Genomic DNA, 25,030 nt, shown 5'->3' on the forward strand with positions numbered 1-25,030 from the left:
TTTAGAAATGGAAACTCAGAGATAATGAGCTGAAAAATGCTTTCCAAATTCCAATATGTTTAGCTAATACTCTAACTGGTTTTGTTGGACCACAGTATAATTCCAAGATCTTTAAAAAGACCAATTTAGTCGTGTCGTTTTATGATAGTGTTGTTAAAGTTATTCAAACATGGTAACACAATTAAAATCGTGTTTCCACCCTGCAGCTATCATTTGTCAGTTCAGCGGGAGCCACTTGAGGCTTTTCATTCTCCAACACATACAAATGATAGAAAGTTGAACTCGAGCACTGAAGCACCACATGAATGATTGAGGAAAAGCAAAAACTGAGCCTCCTTATTATCAGAGTTTTATAAATCTCTATGACTGATGCTGAAGAATCGATTGGTCTGTCTGAGAAAGATGTGTAAATATTTAATAAACATATTTATTGTATTCTTTTTTCCACCACCCTACAGCCGGTCATTGTGGCGTTCCAGAGCAGATTGTGAATGGACAGGTGATTGGAGAAAACTATGGTTACAGAGACACGGTGGTTTACCAGTGCAACCCTGGATTTAGGCTCATTGGCTCCTCAGTACGAATCTGTCAGCAAGACCACAGCTGGTCTGGACATCTGCCAGTGTGTATCCGTAAGTACTCTAACACAATCGTGTTTGATTGCAATTTAAATATATATATATATATATATATATATATATATATATATATATATATATATATATATATATATATATATATATATATATATATATATTTATATATATATTTATTTGGGGGTGTAAATCTGAATTCAGATGGACAGGTTTCTTTGCGTTTAATTCACGTGAGTGTCTGACAACACAGCCTCCTGCCTCAGTGTTGATTGCTTGTCGCAGGCATTGTTTGCATGAAAATTTGAGCACAATATAGTCAAATGAATAAAACCTTGGTGGATGTGCAGGCGGCTCCTTACAAGCTATCCTGTCTATGGTGAAACACTCAAATGTGTCTCATCGGCTCCTCTGCTGACCCATGTTGTTTAGAAATATGACAGAAGAAGGCGTTCCTGCACAGCGGAAAATAATGCAATGCAATTAAATGAATATTTTATTCTAAGTCCATTTGGTTTTTTCTCCTTTTTTTAAATAATAAGGATTTAATTTGATTATTTTATAAGGAATAGCAAATATATATATTTGCATGACATGTTTAGCCAAAAACACAATGATTTAATTGTACTGTTGAACACAGATCAATAAACAAAGATTTGCTGTAGCATCCATTAAGATATAACATATTTCTATAAAGTAATAATTCTGTTCCAAAGCTGAGAGTGTCTTACTCCACTTCTTATTTGGCAAACACAGAAATCAGTCCTTAGTCGATACGTAACCTTGTAATTTGTTTCAATCTCTGATTCGCCTATTGATGCTCTAAAATGTGCTGTTTGCCCTTTCACAGTGGAGATCATGTCTTGACTTCTAATTCCCCCGTTGCCCTCCGAGGTTCATTGTATGATAATGACTCTTCTGTGATAGGTGTCACTGTACATGACCTCGATCATTCTTATTGAATTTTCTCTCTCTACCTTATTCTCTCTGTTTTCCCACCCACTTTGTATTTGTCTCACCTCCTCTCCTTTCCATTTTCTTTGTAACCCTTCTTTGCTGCCTTTTATTTGTCATTTTCCTCTTTCACGCCTGCTGTTGTCATGTTACCTGGGTGATGTGCTTCAACTCAAGCTGTCACATGTGGCCACCCTGGTAGCCCTATCTATGGCCGCACCACAGGCGATGGCTTCAACTACAATGATGTGGTGCACTTCTCCTGCAACAAAGGTTACACCTTGGAAGGACCCTCCACAGCTCAGTGCCAGGCCAACCGTCAGTGGAGCCACCAGCCGCCAACTTGCAGGGGTAAGGTCCAGCCACAGAACACCTGCAGCATATACATGCAAAAGAAAATTTCTTAATTTTTTCATAGAACAGAGGCTAGAAGGTTTATCATTTGAACAGGCAGCTGCCAGTAAGCTGAAATGGAATACAGCCTGGTCCCACTAGCTTCTGCAGGAGCTTTGTGATTATTCAGGTCTGAAGCAGGGAAAACCACAAGAATTCAGCAGCCAGCAGATGTATCATGATCATTCAGCAATCAGCAGCCAGCTTGCAGCAGCACAGGCAATGGGGAAACAAGCAGAATGGGTAGAGGAGGAGCTCAGACATCTATTGATCTGAATGAGAGCAGATCCTACCTGTTCCGCTCTCTGGGCAGAGCATTAGGCGGCAACATCTGGAGCCTAAGCCTCAGAGCAAAATAAAGAAGAGAAACAGCAATAATGAGCTTACAGCAGAATGTATGGAAAGAGGACTATAATTGGGAAATTGTTTCTACGGTTTTACAGCTAGTTTCTCCCCGCGCTGCAGGGAGAGATTATTTTGAAGGCAAGAAAGCTCAGACTGCAATCAGTGGGAGAGATCTTATTGGGTGTGTCAGGTTGTTTTTTTGTTTGTTTGTTTTTTTAAGTTGTGACCAGTTGTAGTTTGCCTGTGTTAGGCTCATTAGCAATGTGTTCTGCTTCCAAGAAGAATCTTTGTTTCGGTGTAAATAGGTACTAAATGGTGTAAACTAGTTTAAAAATTCACAGAAAAGAAGATAGAAAACACATCATGAATTCATCAAATTAGAGAAATGCATCTAAGTAGTATCCACTGTTGTTTTAATTGGTCTCCTACCTAGTGGACCAAAACTAGATTTGCCAGACTTTGCCCATTTAAAAATACCTCTCCTCTTGGCATGCTTTTTGTTGGCAATTAGATATGAAGAGCCACAGTTTTCATTACTCCAAATGGCACTGCAGAGATGGAACTGGTGAAAGATAGAGTGAGATGATATTAAACTGTCATGACTCCCTTTGTCAAAATCCGCTTGTTTGTTCCCACTAAAATTTTCTCACATTATGCCAGCTTTGTCGCATTTGCATTATTGATTAACCTTGATGTTGCTTTGGACTTAATTTCACCCTCGTCTACATTCAGTTGAGTGAACCGTCTTGTCAGCAGTGTGGTTTTAGGGACTGTAACTGTAACTGCTTCCAAAATAGATGCTTGTGGATTTGTGACAGTGTGTTTTGGGGGGTTTTTTTTCAAGCGTTAGGTGAAATTATTATTGACAATGCCAAATATAGTCTGTGCTCTCTTGTCTTCATGTTTGCAGAACAAACAGAAAAAGCCAGTGATTAGGTCACATCAACAGTTCTATTATTAACTCACATGTGAGCATACTGAGAGGCAGCGATTACGGAAACCAAGCTCCAACCAAAAGACAAAAAGACTTCACGTCTTCCAGAAGCAGCCCGAGTGATGAGACCCGGGAAGAGTTAAACTGCTGCAAAATAAGAATGTGTTGATGTAACACTCAGTGACATGTTAAAGTAAAATAGATGTTCATGAAATACGGCTCACACTCACAGAATTCGTGACCACGGTAGATCCAATATAGGCAAAAGAACCAGGAAACACATTACACATTCATCCTAAAAAATCAGTCAGACAACTACAACTCATTCAGAACTCTGCTGCTCGAGTCCTCACTAAGACCAAAAAAGTGGACCACATCAGTCCAGCTCTGAGGTCCTTACACTGGCTGCCTGTCCGTCAGAGGATAGACTTTAAAGTTCTGATGCTGGCCTATAAAGCTCTGAATGGTTTAGGACCAAAATACATCAATGACCTCCTGACCCAGTATGAACCATCCAGATCCCTCAGGTCATCTGGATCCGGTCTTTTATCAGTTCCCAGAGTCAGAACCAGACACGGAGAAGCTGCATTCAGCTTTTATGCTCCTTATATCTGGAACAAACTCCCAGAAAGCCTCAGATCAGCTGAAACACTCAGTTTATTTAACTCCAGGTTGAAGACTCACCTGTTCTCAGCTGCATTTGAATAAAGCACCAAATCCACACTTTAAGCTTAAATTTCAAAACTTACATTTAACTACTGATTTTATCTACTGTTCTGATTTTATCTGTTTTGATTTTATATACTGTTGTTTGTTTGTTTGTTTGTTTGTTAATTAGTTAGTTAGTTTATTTGCTTGTTTTATTCAATTTTAAATCATGCTTTTTATTTGTTCTTGTTTCTAATGTCTCTGTAAAGCACTTTGAATCACCTTGTTGTTGAATTGTGCTATACAAATAAACTTGCCTTGCCTTGCCTTGCCTATGACGAAACCGTCACTGTGAATTAGCTGTGTAAAGTGTGGTATTATAGTTTAATTAAGAATGACTGCATGTTATAATTCATCTCCTGCAGTGCGTTGGCATGATTATACACATCTCAGTGCCATAGCAACCACATGTACAGAGATCATACATATTCAAGATGGAGATGTTGCCAAGAAATGAATATTAACTTTGGCTTATGTAAATATTACAGTCGTCAAAAGATGTGCATCCAAAGATTATTTACATGATCTTCGAAAAAGGATCATTAAAGGATGTGTGTGAAAGGTTTGCCAGGAGCCATTACTACATGATTACAGCACACTTATGATGAAAAGGATAAAGATTATAAATTGAATCCATAAACAGGCGTAATACGATTTCACTCAGGGCAACAGGAGTATTTGGAAAGGGCAAAACGCCCTTTTTTCAACATTTAGTTCAACAAGTATTTATTCAGCTATGCAGCTCCAACGGTGATTTGGCTAAAATTATCTTGGCTGAAATATCCTTGAAGCAATAAAAATTAATTGGACTGCTATCAATATTCGACTGTCTGCGTTCTTCCATTATGAACAATCTGCTTGAGGAAAGAAGCAGGGCATGACTACATTTCTGGGGTTTTTTTTCTTGCAGTGGTTAACTGCACGGATCCAGGTATTCCTGCCAACTCGATCCGGGAAAGTAAGATTGAGCACGGTAACTTCACATTCGGCAGCGTCGTCTTCTACGATTGCAACCCTGGCTATTACCTCTTCGGCTCCTCGGTGCTCACCTGCCAGCCGGTGGGCCAGTGGGACAAACCATTACCGGAATGCATTGGTAAAGTGGCATGTTTTAAAGTATAAAGTCATTTAATTATTGAAATGATAATTAAGGATCTTTTTTTGTATTTTGCACTAATTCCTTTGGGGTTGTGTGAGGAAGGCCATATGGTGTAAAAAGCTACCAAATCAAATACACGGAGTTACCCACTGTGGTGACCCCTTGTGAATAAGGCCACAGCCAAGAGTAACTTCTGTATTTAATGTGAAACTTCCAAGTGCCCCAACTAAAAACATATAGAGAAAAGATGAGTTTTTTCAGCTAAGTGTGCCCAATTTTATCTGTGTTCCCTCTTGCTTCTTAGAGTTTTGATAGTTTAAGTTGCTAAACAGTGTGATTGTGAGCATCTGTGTAATGTGGGATGCCCTAGTGGCTTATGGTTATGGCACACTGTGCCTAACTGAGAAATTGAGAAGCTGTCACAGGGCCAGTTGTTCAGGCAATAGTTAATGTTCCCTCAAAACCAAGCACTTAAATTGCAGCAACTACCATCTATATACTGTAGGGGTTATCCCAGGTTGTAATGTGGCTCTCAAACACCTGGTTCATCATGCACTCTGTTTCTGCACGAGGCTGCCAGCAGTAATGACCTATTTCTAGCGAAATTATCCAAAGTAAACCTTCACATTTTCCACACAGGCTCAAAAAGCACTTCATTTCATGGTAGAGAGATGACGCGCAGCATTTATTTTATCAAACAGAATAGTAATTAAAGAGATACACAGGAGTGTCTCTCTCAAATGTTTATTCACTGCTCCAGGCATCAGTGACTCTTTGTTACGAAATTAGCTTTGCAAAACTGCAGAATCTTACTTTGCATTATGAGACTAAGCTGATTAAATGATAGCTCCTACAACCAAGCATAAAGGTCAGAAGAAGAATAAAGTAGCAGGGAAAGTGATAAAGCAGGTTTTAGGTTTTAGGCTTGAAATCCATAGAGTGAGAGTTTTATATGAGGTGTGTCCACTCTGTTACACTGCACCGGGAATTTTTATTCAATTGGGTTTGTGCCTCATTAGGCACATTAAATCTGAAATAAAATAATAGATGATATAATAAAGTGTCATGTCTCACCTGTAATTTCAGTGCTTCAATATTGAAAGAAGTGTTTGAAAGAGATAGCCACAGAGGCGTAGTGCGCAGATTGCAACAATTCAAAAATAAGTAGATAAGTGGTCAGTAATTTTAATTGGGTGCTGTATGTCTCAGAGTTGAACTACCATTCTGTTGAGGTGGATGTATTTTTTAGTATAAGGGGAAAAAGGTGATCATTCAAGTAAAGAAAGTAGAGAAGCTAATAATAGCCAGCCAATAATCCTGAAAATGGATCAGCCAGTTATAGGTACATCCAGAAAAGTGAGTAGTCACAAGAATACTACAAAATGGCAAAGAACCTATTAGACCAAGGAGTACAATTCTTTTGAATAACCAGAAAACCATTTGTCCTGCCTGAGCAGAGCCTCAGAGGATTGAAATTCAAAGCTCTAGTAAGTCTGAAAAACAGAATACCAGATTGTAGTTGGCAAAAATTTACAGTAGAAACTGGAAGAGCTGGTGGAAAACGTTTTGTGAACTGATGAAACAAAAGTACACCTCTATGAAAATGAGAGAAAGGGGAAAGAAAATTTCTTGTAGTTTTTGGAATAAGCATACTGACATTTATTAATATTTATGGTAGAACCAACAGGATAAATCCCAAGGTGTAAAAAAGCTTTCTATGTGCTTCAATTTTGCCAGTTGCTTAAAAACTCAGAAAAATGTAATCTTTCAGCAAAGCAAGGGAGGGTGAAGATGAGAAATATCTGATTGACTCAGACAATCACCTGGTCTCAGCCTGATTGATTTGCAGTCTGCTTCCTGAGGACCACAACAAAAGGGAGCTGCAGAAAAAGTCCTGGAAAAAACATCACTAGAAAATACACAACGTTGTTCTCTGGTTATGGTCAGACTATTACATACACTCATCACAATTTCTTTCAACTTTAGTAGTTTGTCTTTGGCAGCATAAGAATGGTCAGACGAGACAAAGAAGGAGGTATTTGACAAGAATGACAAATACCTCCTAGAGGAGTAAAAGTGAGACTTTCTAATCTGAGAACACTGTACCAACTGTCAAGCATGGTGGTGGTAGCATCATACTTTGGGGTTGTTTTGCTGCCACTGGTACTGGTACATTGCACAAAGTGCAGTTACTCAACTTCACCTCAAAGCAACAGCTAGGCAATTTAAAAGTAGACATAGTTCGGTGTTTTCCTCAACCTATTGAAAATCTCCAGACTTTGCTTAAAAGCCACATCTGTGCTATGAAAGTCATGAACTTTACCAGTTCTGCAAAGAAGAGTGGTCAAACATCCAGCCACATTTCTACCAGAAGCTTGTTGATAGCTAACAAGAGCTTCTGGTCAAACTGCAACTTGCTAAAGGAACTTAAACCAAATATGGAATATACATACTTGGACGTGTATTCATACCCTGTGTGGATTATAAAAAATCCTAAATAAATTCAAACTTGCACACCCAATTTTGGTTTTTAAAGTCATTATGTATGTATACTGTACAACCATTCCACCCTGGAAAAACAACAGTTCAAAAAAATCATTCAAAGCACATAATTAAAATTACTGCAATATTCATGCCTGTGATGAATGTATGTAAACTTCTGAGCACAACTGTATATCAAAGCATTTGACTTCATTTGTATCATTCAAACTCTTTCTTTCAGTGTTTATGTTGTATGAACTTAAACCTGGCATTTTAGCTTGGTATCATTTATCTCTTTCAAATTGATTATCTTGTAGCATAAAGAGCTCAAACAACAAACACATCTGTAACTGTCCCAGTACTCACAGTGTGTCTGTGCATCAAATCACTTTTAGATGACAAATGATTACGACAGTGCAGAAAGCAAATAAATTTCTCTTTTACACACCAAGGCACATTAATCTACTCAGACTGCATTTTCAACACAAGCTTCTCTGAACTCCTTATAGATTAGAAATCAAAGAAGTGTCCTGGACTAGCTGCTGCTTCTGACAGGGCGTCATTCATGTCCGGCTGTGTCACAATGATACACTGCATGTGCTTCATCCACCTCAGCTCACTAGATATTTTGATATTTCAATGAAATGGTAAATAATGCAGTCAAAATGGTTCCTCTTCTATTAAACTGTTTCTCATGAAATAGTTAAAAAATGTTTTTTTTAAAAAGAATCCCACTGGCACCGGTAATCGTGTGAATAGTGATTTCATCAGGTGTGTTGAGGCATGCAACAAAAATCCACCCATCCATTTTTTCATGCTAATAATTGCCCTTCTCCTCCCTCTCTATCATGCAGAAGTGGACTGTGGTCATCCAGGTATACCTCCGCACGCAGTCATGAGTGGGGAGAAGTTTACATTTGGATCCACAGTGCGCTACTCATGCCTCGGAGACCACCAGCTAATAGGAGACTCATCACTCACCTGTCAACTGAATGGACACTGGAGTGGTCCACTGCCCCACTGCTCAGGTACACAGATACACAGAAATTTAGGTGTGCATATAAACAGAGGCAGTCCTGAACACATTCAAGCTATAAAGCAATAAAAGTCTGGCTTTTTTACTTTGCCTTGAGAATTTTAAATCAGTATTCGGGTATTTTAGTTTATTTTGTAAAGTGCATTTAATCTCTGTCCTTTAATTTGTATTTCTAAATTAATGGAAAGTGATGTGATTCAAAGGTTTTATTTAAACACATTTTCCACACTTAACCTTTTGTGATATCCACACAAGAGGTTAAGTGTGGTTTTGGTTTGATTTGTGGAGCTTTGAGATATCTCTAGAATATCTCAACATGCTCCAGTATGATAGAGTTTAATGGAATTGTGTTTGTGGTGAAAAATTCAGCAGCAGCATCTTTTTTTTTTTTTACAGAAGAAATGTCCACAGTTCTCTGAATAATGGCACAGGCTACTGTTAAATAGCATAAATTGAATTTGTCAATGCTAGGAGCAACACACACATAATTTAGTTCAATTTTTCAATCAGGTTTTAAGACAAATTAAACCAAAACTGTCTGTATTTGTGGAATAGTGCAAGACGTAGATAAACGAAGAGATAAGACTGCATTTTATTTGAAACCTACCAGATTATTCAAATGAATACAGCAACACAATGTCGAAAGGCTTCAGTGTGCTAGTATTAATGGGATATTGGGTCAGATATCAGCCAAGTGAGCCAATTATTGCCCACAAATTAAGGCCCTGTGGAGCTCTTACTGGATTTAATGTACATTTGCTCATTATTGCGAACAATTTTCCCATCTACTCAAAGCAGTATTTCACTTTTAGAGCAGGCACTCCTGTTTATCTGACATATCTGCATTTCGCTGATGAAGACCAGAAAAAGCACACAGAGCCAGATTAGTGCCGAACCGTAGCCCTTACTCATCGTTTCTCTTCATGATCCGGATGTATATATTTGGACCTAAACCAAAGAATTTGGCGACACAATTGTTGCTTCCTGCTGAGACACTCAAATTGAGTGAGCGATATCACCCTTGACAAAACCTCTTTTTTTTTTTTTTTTGTACAACTTTGTGTACTATGTTCAGTACATTAGGCCCGTGAATCTCCCCTTGATGTTTTCTGAAAACTGTAAAAAAAGAGAGAGGCTTATAGCATGTCTGCAGAACTTCAAACTTCCCCCTTAATCCCCCCTGAGCACTTTCCTCTCATCACACTTAAGCATTTCTGACCATTTAAGTGGATTCTCTTTACTGAATGTTCACTTTCTTTGCTCAACTCACTGACCCAGAAGTAATATTTGTAAGCAGACTTGTGTGGCGGTTATTTTTTCCACTTCTTTCAATGGGAGTATGAACTCTCTACTTACCTAATACTTATATTCTATTTGCTCAGACAGTTGAGAAGTACTGAGGCAATACAGACGTTAGATTCCTAGGGCAGAGCGCAGATGCACAAGGAAGCACAGTCTCAAATTTATCCCCCATAGTTTTCATTTCATTATTTCATTGCAAAATAAAACAGAGAAAACAAATGCAGAAAGGTTTAGTCTTTCTTGGAACCTACATTGTCTTGTGAACCAATAAAGCATATAATTGTACTGTTATTGGTTTTACAAAGCTAGATAATGATTCCAGGTATTTTTATTTTTATTGCCTATCACCTAGATTTTAAAAGCAGTTTGGCGTTTGATGGCAAGGCAATTTGATCAGCATGAGCTCAAATAGGGTTAACCCTAACCCTCTCTAACACTACCCTAAAATTCCTGTTTTTATCAGAGGAAACCTAGTTTTATACACTGCATTATTCTTGGCTAAATAAATAAAACAGTTAACGCCAGTCTTGTTTTTTTATTTAACTTGTCTAAACATAATCAACATCAACTCGTGAAAAATTTGACCACTGAAGCCAAAATCAGATCTGTTCCTGACTATCTATAATGTTGCTGTTAAGCGAGTAAATCCCTGGAGAAACTTGTCCTGCAGACCAACAGTCCTGGGTCACAACAACCAGATAATTCAATTGGAAATAAGAAACCTTTAGTTTACTGTAACCCAAGAAGTTAAAGGAAAAATATGGTCACAAAATATCGACTTTCCTTGTATATACTTAGATTACAAAATGCAGATTAAATAACTTTGTGCTGAAACACATTTTGTATTAATATAGCAGATGCTGCTTAAACGTAAAGTACTTCTTTCAAACCAAATACATTTGTGATCAAAAATGATCTTGAATCATCTCTGGGAACTTATTTGTGTAGTTAAAAAGAAAACCTTGGGGAGCTACTACTCAACACCACTTTAAACAAATATAAGAAAATCTGGTTCCTCAGAAGCAAAATATTAAGAAAAGAGAAATGGCTCAAGACTTTGGCATAGTACTGCACCAGTTGCACTGGAAGGAAAATAGCCACAGGGCATGATGCTTCTGCCTCTTTGCTTAGCAGGTGGTGGTGTGTTCTTGGTGTTGAATGACTCACCTATAATCCTCCTTGCATAACTGTGGTTATTGAGGCCAGGCAACTCAATCTATGCGTCACTTAAACATATAAACTTGCCATTCGAAGCCTTTTTCTCAGACCCCTTCAAAGGCGTTGGTTTTAAAACACAGACATCCCCAGGTATGCACCTACAGGTCTCCTTGTATATTCTTTGGACACACTTTACAAGATCACTAACAAAAAGCTAATTATCTTTAGCATTGATAAGTTTCAAGACATTTAGTGAAATTTCAGACCCATCCTTCCATTTTCTTCCACATCATGGGTGGGCAGGTCACAGAATCAAAGATAGAGACAGAGGAGCGTCTGCGCTCACATTGACACCCATTGTGAATTTAGAATCAACAAATAATCTGACATTGTCTGGACTGTGCAAGGTAGAGAGAGTAATTGGAGGAAACCCACACAGGCACAGAAAGGACAAACAAACAAACTTCACACGGTAAGGCCCCAGTCTGGCCTTAAACCAGGAACCTTTTTGCTGTGAGCCGTCGGTGCTAACCACTGTTCCACTATGCTGTGGCAGTATTTTTCAGGTTTTAGCAAAGGGCCTGCACTCACCCATACATTGTACAACTGTTTAACTGATTATAGCTGGAATATGAAATACTGCATATAAAAGTGGCTGCAAGAGACATTCCTGACATGTGTAAATTTACATCACTACTACAAACTAAGGGGATAAGTTTGACAAGCTTGTTAAGTTTCAAGACATCTTTAAACTTTTAAACTAAACAGTTGGATGTGTGCATACTATTAAAATTTATGTATACATTTTTTTTTTTAAAGAATTCAGCCATTTTATCTTTTCTTTTTTTTTTTTCACTCTGACAGATGTATGCAGTGCAGTCACTCAGGCCCAGAAAAAGAACAGATGAAACCTTCATATCTCTAACGAATCCCTAATGTGGACTGACAAGCAGAACTATAAGCTATAGGTGCAGTATCTAAATACAGACTCGAGCAGGAAACTGTGACACTCAGAACTCGGATTATGTTGATACAGATCGGGAAGGCTTCGTTCCATCATGTTGTCACACAGTATTATATGTAACTGCAGCAGAGCTCCTAATTAACTATGAAAACTGCAGCTTATAATGGGAAGAATGTACCATTGTAGCTCACTAGCTCATCATTATGAGGCTTGATGAATTTAGACCTGGCAGTAAACATCTGTTCCAGCTGTAGCAGAAACAGGAACCACAACACAGCTGGAGCTCGGTTGTTGCCTACAGGAAGTGAAGTTGCGAAGCACCAAATGCCTGCAGAGTTTTAAATCAGTGCAAGTGTACACTTTAGCACCTAGTTTTAACTGGCACATCAGCCTAAAGAATTGTCAGAATTACTACAACCATGTTATCTATCTAGAAAATGTTAATCTGTGTTTAAATGTTTCTCTCGCTCTCTCTTTTTTTTTCCAAGGCCCTGCATGATGTCTCGTCCTTTTACTCTAAGCTCCTGCTTTGTTGATGGCCATATTTGTTTACAGAAAGGTTGCTACATTGTCTAGAGATAGCTTTATCAGTGCTATGGAAATACCACATTATCATTCTCAGAGAGTATTCATCGCCAGTAGCAACAAAATAAGTATAACTATAAATTAATCAGAAGTCCAGCCCAGCGTCAGCAGCGGTTCTCATCCATGCGCCCGTCTATGCATCTATCCTTCCGCTCTCATCTGCCGTCTCTTGTTAATTAGTACGATGGGTCTTAAAACCTCTTGCCAGTCCATTCCCCTTTTGTCCTAGTCTGTTGCATGGCTGAGTTGAAGGCCTTATTATTTCCTCACAAAGGGAGCCTGGTGAACGGACATTAACTCCCGATTCAAACCAAATCACCACCATCCCAATTAGTAAGATTATAGCTGTCACAGTGCATGCCGAGTCAGCCTGCCTCACCTAACCAGAGGAGACTAATGAAGTACCGACAGCTGCTGTGAGCCATATATACACACCCACACACACATAGAGAGACACATACGCACAACACTTGCATGCGCGATATGCATGCATATTCTGAACTTGCACACAGAGATGAGAACAAGTACAAACACTCACATGTATGCTGTAATGGCACACATATATATGGAATGATATACACATTCATGGCCAAACACAAACTTATCTTCTCCAGCTGTGGGCCCTTGACCTGACAAATGCAGTTTGTGCACATTTGAGCAGTGGGATGTGTGTAGAAGATATGAGCTTTGTGTTTGTGCAGCGAGGCTTTGTCAACAAGTCCAGTATTACTGATGCACGGGGTGTGTGCACAGCTCAAGGAACAGGATCTTAAAGCCAATAAATATAAATCCATCAGAGAGATCATCTATCTGTGCATCTATCCTTCTATCAGTTTAAATGTCTGTTTCTATAAATCTGTATCTCTCTGTTTCTGTTATTCCTCTGAAGCCAAACATTGGACTTTTTTTCTATCTTCAACTCCTTTCTGTGAGAGAATGCAGCAACAATAGTAGTGGCAGTTAGTGTTATGTGCTTCTTTCCTTTGGTCTGATGGATGTCTCTAGTGAATACAAAACTACCCCACCAAAGACTCCATCCTAAAAACGCACCATTCAGCTAGGCTTGCTCTTCATTGCAACGTAAAATCTTCAGCAGTGATGTCACTGCCCTGATTCCATACCTGTCATCTCTCTCTCATTTCCGATGGCTTAGAAGGAGAACACGTCCTATTTCTTTCAGCCGACAGAGACAAGACTAATGGAAACATAAAGGGAATTAGTGAGAGAGACAGCAACTTTTTTTATGATTTAATTCACAGACATGAATGATAGGTGGTGTGAGGTGGTGACACTGAAAGTACTGTATGTTCCTCCACAGAACAAAGGACAGAAGGTATATTTCAAGATAATGAAAAAGCATTTATCTCTAGAGGTCAAACTGTATTCATCCTTTCTCATAGCCACAGCTGGTTGCCTTTTAATGCTAGCTCTGCTGATTTTATGGACAGAAAGCTCCTGGTGTCAAAATTATGAGAAGTATTGGTCCTCCAGGCTGTTGGCATGGTGACAACTGCTCATCGGTGCATTGTATGTTTTACGACTGGTTCCTGGAAGACTCAGGCATTATCCAGTTTGAGTCTAAGCCCTCTTTGTATTGTCTTCTGTCTGGCAGACAGGAACATTGCGTTGCAATTCACTGCCGTACAAACTTAAAAGGATCCATCTGAGAACGTACACACAGTCCGTGAGGTGGATGGCATCTTCGCCGTCTTGTTTTCATTGCTCAATGTCTGTTTTATCTCTCATTGCAGGTGACTCGACGGGCACCTGTGGGGATCCAGGCACACCTGCCCATGCCAGCAGGGAGGCAGGGAACTTCAAAGTGCGCAGCAAAGTGCGCTTTACCTGCGCAGTGGGACATACACTGTATGGCTCAGCAGAGAGGATCTGCTTCCCCAATGGGACCTGGTCTGGCAAACAGCCGTTCTGCAAACGTAAGAGAAACCTTTAAAATATCGCTTTGATGTTATGTATGAAACACGCTGGAGTCAAACTGAGAGCTAACACACAAATATTTCTTTACACAAAGGCACACATTTAAGCTCCTACAGATACAGAGGGAGCTGCGTGGTTCCATGAGGCCACGTACTGAATCCCGATAGTTTCTTGTCTTTCTGGTAGAAAGAAAAGAAACATGCAGCACTGAATATTACCAGATATCTGGTTTGAAGGGCTTTTCTTTTTTCAGCGATCAGACTTTATCCGTTTTAAACCTTATTTGAATTATACTGTAGGGTTATCCAGACAAAGTTCTTGAACCTCTGCTTTATGTCAAAGGGGCACTCCACCACATAAAGTTGGGTTTGGTTGTTGCAGGAAGCAGTAATCAACTGATGAAAAGGATTGTCTCTTTGGAGAGAGTCTCAAGTTTTAATATACAACTCATGTTACCAAAAAAGACGTGAAATAACCCTTGGGCTTACGATTTAAAAGACAATGGTTGCATTATGGGAAGGCCTGAAGCTTAAAGTTAGAAGAGAACTTCAGAAGTCTTTCAAAGTTTCTAAAAGTATAGTACAAATTGCTGTAAAGCCACTTTAAGCATTGTGCAAGTGCAAAATAAAGAATCAGCATCGGTTGTGGTATCCGCAGTTTTCAAACAGGACGTGGCCTTTGCTTAAACACACAATGTATGCAACATATTGGCTGCATTCTAGCACATACAAAAAGCTCGCAAACGCAGCACTGCAGCAGATGGATAAATAGCTCTCTGCTGCAGTCTGGTATTTTCTGCCAGCACATGGTGCTGTGACTAGCTTCCAGATTGCAGCCGAAAAATTCATTAATTCTAGACACCTAAAGCCAAGTTCCTTTTGGATTGTGATAAATGAATCATTGTGGATTTTGAAGATATTAGTTCACAGAATGCCAGCTCTACATCTTGCATAAATTAGCCCCAGGGGTCAACCGGATATTGATGCAAATGTTTGACTGCTTCTCCGCTCCTCAGCTTACTGTCCACCAGCTTGGATGAGTGCCAGTGTCATTTTTAATATAATCAGCAAATGCACAGGTCCTCTGAACTACTCTGCCTTTCATTCCATCTCCTGACTTTCTTTCTTTCTTTTCCCCCCTTTCTCTAGCGTTCATTTCTCCAACACAGGCCCCTCCTCTTCTGATTTCTCTCGGTCTTAATCTCGTTGTCTAGCCATCTTCTCATCCCTATCTGCCATCTAACCCTCTTCCCTCTCATTCCCTCACTTTGTGTTCAACCTCTTCCTCCCTCTCTTTATTACCAAGCGTCTCTCTTCCACTAGCTTTTTATCTGTCCATCTCCCAGCTGAACTCCTGATTTAAAGATTACTTTAACTATCCATTCAACCGTCGGGAGTCAGGGAGGGGGACAGGAATTCACTGGAGCCTGAATGTGTTTCTGTGCTGTCTGCTTGTGATCTAAAACCCTGTCTCATGTTAAAGTCCATCCATTCATTATCCACAACCCCTTTACAGTCTCCGGAAAAACACTCAGTGTGGATATTCAACATGATATACATCTCACGTTGCCACGAGGGTCTGTTTTGTGTGTCTGTCATCGTGTCGATCTTGAATTATTAAAAAGAGGTGAGAAAAGAGGCTGCCGCACTTGATTTTTGGTAAATACACACAACAGCACATGCATACATTCTGTGGCTATATGTGCTCACGCATGTGTGTGTGTGCATTTGCAGAACAGAGCTGTGAGCATGCTGGCAGTTGGTATGTTGGTATGTGGCTGAGTGATGCGTTTGCACCTCAGTGAGTTTCTGCGTATGCACACATGTTAATTGAGAAATCACCACCACACTTGCAACACGTCTGTCTCCTACTAGAATCACTATTTCACATTTTCCAGGCAATTAGGTGATTGAGAGAGCAGATCACTTTTGTAATTAGACATGATTTGAAGCAGAAGAAAAACACATGAAACAAACTGTCCTCTCTACTCTTCAGTGAAAAAAATGAGCAGATTTCAAAAACACTGAAAGGGATTCCTGAGTGGGGGAAAAAAAAAAATCCCAATCCCCGGTGCTTTTCTACCGCACTGGAAACATTTTTCTCCCTATCATAGGATTGCTCAGCCACATTTCAGCTTTATTATCATTATAAGTGCGCCCTGAGTCCTTAGCTGTAACTGTTCACATTACCCCCTCGCTTTTAGACGGCACTGCCATCACCATAGATGTACTGTAGGACTTGACAGTACACAAACTGCACTTTATTTACTGATGACTCATCAATACTGCGATAAGGTTTTGTGTACCACTGCATCAGTTCTGCTCATTAGCCTCTCTTAATAAAGCTCTATAGATTAGTTGTTCTTTACTGCTTTATTCACAGCTTCTCTAAAAAACAAAAAAACAAGCAGCAGTGCTTTCTTACGTCCCGTAATGGGAGGCACAAAGACATAATGAGGAACACAAGCCGAGGATTTCAGTCTGCCCTTTGCAGACTTTCCACCTGAGAGTTAATCAGACACAAGTCAAGAAACTGCAAACATACAGCAGGTCAAAGGCAAAACAGCAATTATTCCATAAATAAATATTTATATTCACAGTATAGTGCGTGAATATGTCCTTTCACAGCCATTTAATCCCCTCGGGACCTTCAGAAGTCATCTTGAAGCCACCTTCGGGGCTTCTAACCCACTGATATGGAAAATAGAAAATCCATTACTATTTTACACCTCTGACCTTCACATCCTGTCTTTTCTCCCCTGTATTGCAGCGGTACAGTGCGGGAATCCAGGTACCCCGGCTCACGGTCGTATTTCCCGTTTGGATGGCACAACCTTCTCCCATTCTATCGTGTATTCGTGTATGGAAGGATATTTCCTCACTGGTTCGCCTACACGCCAGTGTTTGGCAAATGGCACATGGTCTGGCACAGCTCCAAACTGCACAAGTGAGTTTTGCACACACAGACACATGAAAGGAGGATGTAGTTGTGTCTCGTAGTCATGGTGGATTTCTTTAAAAGGCCTCTCCGCTGCACAGCGTTCACACTTTCATTAGAAAATGAGAAGAAGAGCAGCTGTGTCAGTAGTCACTGTTAAAGGCTATGCTGTGATCGGTGTCTGATCAATAAGATGTGGTCAGGCATAGTCCAGATTCTGTCACTGCGGTGAACAGGGAACACACATCTTAGGGATTTCAGTGTTGCTTCGTTAATCACATTTAGTTCAGTCACACTTAAGTCTGGCAGTCATTGAATTTGTTACTCAAGAACTAGAACACACGCGCACACAAAGAAAAAGTTAGAAAATAGGACAAGAACGATTAGGCACTCCTCTAGGTGTGATGGGTAAACACAAATTCAATGTGGAAAAGGATGATCAGCACAATAATGCACAGCGAATGTACTGTTAGCATAGCAGATTGAATCAGCAGCCAGTCTCGTTCTTTGTATAATGTATGATCAAGTTGAACACGATGGACATTGAACCTGATGTTGTGCCCTCTTTCATCTGAAATCACGTGTGCCGGGAGCGCTGCTGAAATATATGATATCGATTAAGACAAATCTCTTTGAGCCTGTTCGCCCAGTGAAGCATCAAAGATGTCAGGCAGTTTTTATTGTCTGGATCTTGGCAAATGAGCCTCAGAGTAATTAAGAAGTATTCCAATCTATATTCAGTTTGCATCAGGATGACTTTGAAACAAAATTACACATTGTTCTTCTCTCTGAAAGTCCCCATATTCTCTCTTCCTTATTCTTTTTGCTTGTTATTGAATGACAAGAAAAAGATAAATGGTGTGGATGTAATTTTCAATTCTGGATTGAAATGGGTCTCTGGAGAGAGATGCACAGGGAAGGAGTGAAGAAAGCGAACGACTGGGGAAAAAATGGGTTTGAATAATAATGATCAAACGTGCAGTAAAGCAGAGGAGCTTTCTTAGCTCTTTTTCCCACTTTGGAGCGTGCTCATCCTCAAACTTCTTCTCTTTTGTACTATCACTTCACATTAAAGTTTAGTGGTCAGTTCAGGGACATCAACACTTAGGATGCCAGGATTGGCTCACTGTGCCTTCATTAAGGAGGCAATCATTTTCACGGTTCATGGGTAATCGATCATGTAGGTTACCAGATCAAAGTCACACAACACTCTCAAGGGGAGAGAGAAAAGTTTGAACTTTATTTTTTTCTCCCCAGAAACTCTTAGCGGATGATACATGAAATTTATAGAGCATGTTCAGAAATTAGCAAATGAGATGAAGTGTATTAAGGAAAGAGAGTTGCTCAGTGAATTGTGAACTAAAACCATAAACGCACTTTGTCAAATAAATGGCGAACAGGGATTTTTTTTTTAAAGTGAGAATATTTGCCGTTTAATACACTCTAATTCAGTTGATTTCTCTGCTATCATCATATTTTCGCTTCTCTTGTCTGTGCGTTTCTCTGTCAGTTTAAGTGTAGTATTGGATTCCCCAAGTGGTGCAGAGGGATTACTGTACATGAAGGCATTTCTGAAGCGATCCGTTTCTTCAAATTGGAGTTCTTTTTTCCTAAGTAGCTAAAATATACTAAGTAATTGGTCGGCTCACATTGCTTTAGAAAAAGAAAATCAGTGATATAGCATCATGTGTCACTTCTTGGTCTTCTTCTACTACTTCTTCTTTCGGCTGCTCCCTTTAGGGGTCACCACAGTGTATCACCTGCTTCCATCTCAGCCTGTCCTCCTTGTAGAATCTGAGTATATGTTACTAACGTTCCCAAAGTATATCACAGTACAGAAAACAATATTAAACTTTCAAGAAGCAAGAAAAAAATGTTCATGAAGATTTACTGGAAGCAGCTTATTGACTTAATTTCTCACAGCAAGTAAGTGCACTGAAAGAAGCTGCATAGTTAAGTTAAATTGTTGAAGTCGGTAGCCTGCAGCTGTTGTGCACTGTGCTTGCTTAACTTGAGTTTTCACTTCCCATAGATAGACATGCATAATTAAAGATTTACAACTGTATACACACATTGTTTCCTCTTTCTTTCTGCGCCTTTCTTCTGGAAAGATGACTTTTCCACCTCCTCACAAGATGGTCACCTGACACCGGCTAAAATCTTTATGAGCTGTCCTTGATTTATGCCAGCAGCTTCTGACATGGGTTTGAAGAGATGTGCCATGCTTAATTGAAGATAATGTGTAATTTTGGTGGCTTCAAATGAACTGTGCATATAAAATGTGGCAACACAAAATATGCAGTGAACATTCATATATACTGTGCATAATCTTAGTACAGATTCAGAAACCCAGGTGTAATCCAGACCATAAGCATATGTGACGCAGCATGTGAAAGCCATGCTTTCTTGTATTTGTTGCCTGAAATTTGTAGAATAACATGCAAAAAACAGGTTTTATTTATCATTCTTTGTCAATGACTTTTTATCTTGAAGATGTCAAACTGTGTCTGTTCTTTGAGTTATTGTGATTCAGTAACAATGCAGATAGATAAATACTCACTCGTACAGATACAGACACTTATAATGGCCACCTCATCAGTGACTGTATTGTCATGTGTGGAATTCTGGCCAATTGCCGGGTGATGGGTGCTTGTAATGACATCTCCCGCCTGTGACATGGATGATGCAACCATGAGTAGTAATGCCCCTAAGTAGTATTTAGGAAAACCAGTGGTAATATCTTGTGTAACCACCAGGGGGAGCAGTGTGGAGCCGCATTGCTTTAGAGCACAGGTGTCCAACTCCAGGCCTCCAGGGCCGGTGTCCTGCAGGTTTTAGACGTGTCCTTGGTCCAACAAAGCTGATTTACATGGCTAAACGACCGAACAAGCTGGACAGATTATTGCTGACTTGTGTTTCTGAACATGAAAGCATAAAATGATTATTTCATTGCATTGCTAATGTTCTTATACAAAATGCAAATTTTAAATTGAAATTTGAACTCACTGCGATTGCGCAACAATATGTTTAAGTGTGTGTATTTCTGTCAGAAATATTTGGCACTTTTTTCTGAATATTTTTGATAATTAATGAGTGAAACACTGGGTGTAGGAGTGAACCACAACGATTTGGCACTGTGCTTAAAACTATTGGTAATTCTCGCCAGTTATGCTTTCCAAATAAATTAACAGTCATAGCATATGCATGCTTTCTCAAGTTGTCTGCAGCTAATCTTGGTCTATCACCTTTGCGATTTATATTAATACTCTAGTTTAAAACTTTTGTGCTCTGAATGGGACACTCCAAGTCCAACAACTGGTACATGTCCTGCAAATAAATGTCCAACAGGCAGCATTTATTTATTTAGTTATAGGAAAAACTCCATATGCTGAGAAGTAACAGTTATTGTTGTTCAACCTGGTCTTCATGAGTGACCATTGAAACAGCACTCTGCCCCCATAGGATATGATTTATTTTATCAACTAAGCAATTGGGAGATTATCAACAGCTGATACCTATTTTATACATTTTCTATATTGTTTCTTGTGATTGTGCGATCAAAGATCATCATCATCATCATATGAGCCCTCAACCTGAATGTAGAGAAAAACCACTCAAAATGTATGGAAAAGAACCATCTGGATGCTGATGATAAATAAATAAATAAATAAATACACACTTTGAAAAAAAGAACTTGTAAAAATATGTTATGCAGTAAATTGCTGGGTGTGAACCACCTGCATTTTTTTAACTATCCATCCATGCTCCGCGCATCTCTGATAAATCGCTGCAGTAATTTTAAGGGTAACTTTTACAGACAGCGGATTCCTTTGTCACAATAAGGTGATCGTTCAAACAGCTCTCTCACCCCCCCACCCCCCCTCAGAAGGCCAATGACTGCAAAAAAACTCTGGCCAAAGATCCGCTGTAGGCTGTTTGTGATTTTAACACATATAAACAGTATCCCAGGAATCACTGACAGCAGGTATTTACACAAAACTGGTACAAAAACAATCATTTTCTTTGTATTTTCCTGAACCAGCCCCCCCAAAAAATGCTATGCAGCCCAAACAGCTGATAAGTTACACACACTCTGCAGTTGAGTAAAGAGGCGTGTTTATAGTGGAAAGTAGACGCTCCCCAGGAGAAGAAAAGGTGGATGCCTAGCTTCTGACATTCAGCTGAGAGCTCGCTGTGAGTTAACAGTCAGCCGGCTGACCTCTGGTTGAAAGCGGCAGTTTTCAGTGGCTATATCTGGAGCATGTATATTAAATAGTAAATATCTAACTAATAACTAATAATTTATTTGACATTAATTTCGAGAGGATGATAAATCTTACTAGTAAATACTAAACTTTATTTAATAAATAAAAGCGGCAGCACTCTTGACTTAGGGAATGGCTGGTGTAAGCCTATCTGAAGTTGAGTATTTTTCACATTTCCTGTCAAATATCACACAGGCAAATTTTTGTTCAGACAGTCAATATTACCAGAAAATGAACCTTACATGCTTTGGTGAGACCCAGATGTTATCTTTCCTCCACAATGCACCACAGAAAAGCTTGTCCTTGTAGTGTAATGACTACATTATTACATGAGTAGTCAAATATCATAGGGCTAAATTCTTAGAATTCGAAACATGGTTTACGTTATCTGACTTAGACTGGAAGTTGATGACAAGTTTAATAAGTAGTAAGTTACTGTGTGCAGAGCCACAGAACCACTTTGGGTGAGGAATATTATGTCAACTGCACATTAAACATCAAATGTATCAGTACCAGCTCCACTGCAGTTTATTCTTTGTCAGATTATGATATTTGGGGCAGGAATCTGTAAGAAGGATGCAGTACGGCATTGCTTCAGTTAACAGAAAAAGCACACAACAAATGACTATACATGCCAAACAAGCATAAAGGGTGCTGTTGTGGTTTTATGTTAATTTTCAAAATAAATGAGACTAGATTGTTCACATAGTGACATCAGTTTCAATCTCGTAAAATGAAGAATCCAGCTTTTCCTATGTGTTCTGTCAGAATACAAAGCTGGTTTTACCCAGGAAGGAAATACATCTCCAAGTGCTGAATTCCTTGGCAATAACCAAAAATAAACAAACAGAAATTAATTTAAGGGAGGAGGCGTTAGCAGTGACAGCCATATGCATCAAACTGACTTCTTACATTAAGGTGAACAAGTCAGGAAAGATTTTGTAATAAGTATGCACAAATTAGAGCCTCCGAGATGAAACGAGGGCTATGAAAAAGCAATCAAATAAAGGCTGGCAACTATAATTTCATCAGCGGTAGCACTGGGTTAAGACCTGACAACATACTGGGCCAACACTCAGCCATCTGTTTACTTTGGAGAAATTGTGCCATGAAAAGAAGCCAAGAGTAGGGATATGAAAAGAAGAGACTGCACAAAATACATTATTATTATTTTTATTAGTTCCTCTGCTGATTTAGACAAATTATATAACTAGAGTGGCATAATCTAGAATGGAGAAGTGCAAGTAAACATTACGATTACTGTTAGTAGTATTATGACAATGTAGGTGTCACTTAGTCTTATGTCATGTGCACAGCAAACTGGCAATGTAGCTATTCCTTATTTTCACATAACATTATGTCAGATGCCTGGAAATCATTTTTAGTTATGTTAATGCATCGAACACTTAAGAGGCCAACGAATACTGTGTTCCTTAGACGGCATCTAAAAGAGCTGCTTTATAAAATAATGATTCATTGTTACTTTATTACTGTCCACCTATCATTTATTTGTCACGTGGGCTTTTAGAAGTCATTTGAGAAACTGCTTGTATGTTGCTTTCAGTTACAAAATTATTACATTCAGACTAAAACCTCAGTGTATCTAAAAGTATCATTAAAAACCCCACGTCACTATATTCTGCTCTCAGCTCCCATTCAGGACATCCAATGGAAGTAGCTTTCTTTTTAAGAACTTAAGGATTGTAATGAAATAAACTGAATCTCAGTTTTCTGAAAAGTCCAAGTAAGCAACTTTTGTTACAAACATAAATTCACATAAATGGTGGCTGTATGCACCTTTTGGCTTGTGAAGCTGACTCTTAAAGCCCAAAGGTGGGGATTCTGACTTCCACTATCTTGATATTTTGTAGCAGAATGCAACAAGTAAAGAGCTGGATGCAAAAACCGAGGGAAATGGTACACACCTTTTCATTCACAGTGTTGACCAGTTCAGATACCTAACCTGTTTTACCTTCCTTTTTGATTGCAAATGGGAAATATTTTACAAAATAAATGTTGTATGAAATGTGACTTAAAACTATAATTATGACCAAAAACACTCCAGGGAAGTGTTTACTGAGGTCATAGTTCAAGGGAAGTGTGCTGTCTTTTTCCTTTGGGATAGATAAGTCACCCCATGCTCTCCATTAGAAAGAAAGCAGATTCAAAGTGTTCACTGGCTTCACTATTCAGATCCAGAAGCCACACTGGTAGCCTCATCGATTACAAAGACCAGCTGAAATACAAACAACATAGAAGAAAAGTACTTTTATGTATCTGTAAAACTGCAGCCAAGCTAGTTTTTCCAGTAATTCTTTACAGATAAATGTCCCTCAGAGGTGAATTGCTACTCTCTACTCTCTCATGTCCAACAGCTCATTACAGACCTGCCAAATCACACAAAAGGCAATACCCTGATCAGTCATACTTAAGTTGAACCAACGTTGCTTCTGGCAATTCACGACTACACAGAACAATTTGATTCATACGAGTGAAAGAATACTCAGAACCAATTAACATTTACCAGTCACGAACATATAACTACCGACTAGCTGGTGGCAAACACGCAGCGTTAAGTTTTTTGTGTTTTTTGTGCAGAGATCTCCTGTTCTTGTCACTGTCTTGGGTATGAATTATGGGTCGAGGTGTAGCAATGATCATCATGCACAGCTGTAAATGTCACAGATATTTCAGTCATTTGATAAAATATTAGTATGACCGCTGTATCATTATTAAACCTGAAAAGAATAATCCTAACCATGATGAAGTACACAGTGATGTCGCAGTGGCACAAATAAATGCAAGATTAGGAAAAGAACTAATGATTAATGATACAAAGGAAGACTAAAAATAGAAATGTTGCTTTATGTTTCATGTTGAAGTTCACTCCACACCATTAAGGATGATTTCTGATGCAGCGCTTATTTTTTACTACCAATGGCAGTGATCACCTGTGGCGATCCCGGTATCCCAGCAAATGGACTCAGGTTTGGCGACGACACCACAGTGGGCCAGAATGTGACGTTCATGTGTCAACTGGGGTATATGATGGTGGGAGGGGACAACTCTTTCACCAGGACCTGCACCAGCAATGGGACGTGGAGTGGAACCATGCCAGCATGTCAAGGCAAGTACCTCCCACAGATACGCATTTCTCCTACACTGTATCAAAGACTTGCTGCGGTGGACGTTCAACCTTGATAACCATCAGACAGCGTTGTAACAACCTTGGCATGCCAGCACACTGTCACGCACAATCTAAAGTGTATGCTTACATCCAGAGATCTAATGAGATTAGCAAGAAAGGTGACACAGGCTTCCTGTGTAGTCAGATACTGCCA

At 39.3% G+C, this 25,030-nt stretch overlaps 1 protein-coding gene across 9 annotated transcripts in view; it reads left to right on the forward strand.

The window, feature by feature from the left end:
- The window catches only part of LOC146563764 (CUB and sushi domain-containing protein 3-like), a 249,356-nt gene that overhangs the window by 197,930 nt on the left and 26,396 nt on the right, over nucleotides 1-25,030 (forward strand). For all 9 annotated transcript variants that reach the window (XR_014894357.1, XM_085291050.1, XM_085291053.1 and 6 more), the window contains 7 exons: nucleotides 459-632; nucleotides 1,725-1,898; nucleotides 4,838-5,023; nucleotides 8,362-8,535; nucleotides 14,304-14,486; nucleotides 17,257-17,433; nucleotides 24,634-24,816. Coding sequence is in view for 8 of the 9 variants with exons in the window: in XM_085291050.1 (XP_085147176.1) it covers nucleotides 459-632; nucleotides 1,725-1,898; nucleotides 4,838-5,023; nucleotides 8,362-8,535; nucleotides 14,304-14,486; nucleotides 17,257-17,433; nucleotides 24,634-24,816 (1,251 nt within the window). In the remaining variant the exon portion in view is untranslated. The remainder of the gene's footprint in view (nucleotides 1-458; nucleotides 633-1,724; nucleotides 1,899-4,837; nucleotides 5,024-8,361; nucleotides 8,536-14,303; nucleotides 14,487-17,256; nucleotides 17,434-24,633; nucleotides 24,817-25,030) is intronic.

The sequence above is a fragment of the Mchenga conophoros genome, linkage group LG11, assembly GCF_057382185.1.
Source record: "Mchenga conophoros isolate Kocher_MC1m ecotype Shallow Benthic linkage group LG11, M_conophoros_male_GT1.1, whole genome shotgun sequence".
Classification (NCBI taxonomy): domain Eukaryota; kingdom Metazoa; phylum Chordata; class Actinopteri; order Cichliformes; family Cichlidae; genus Mchenga; species Mchenga conophoros.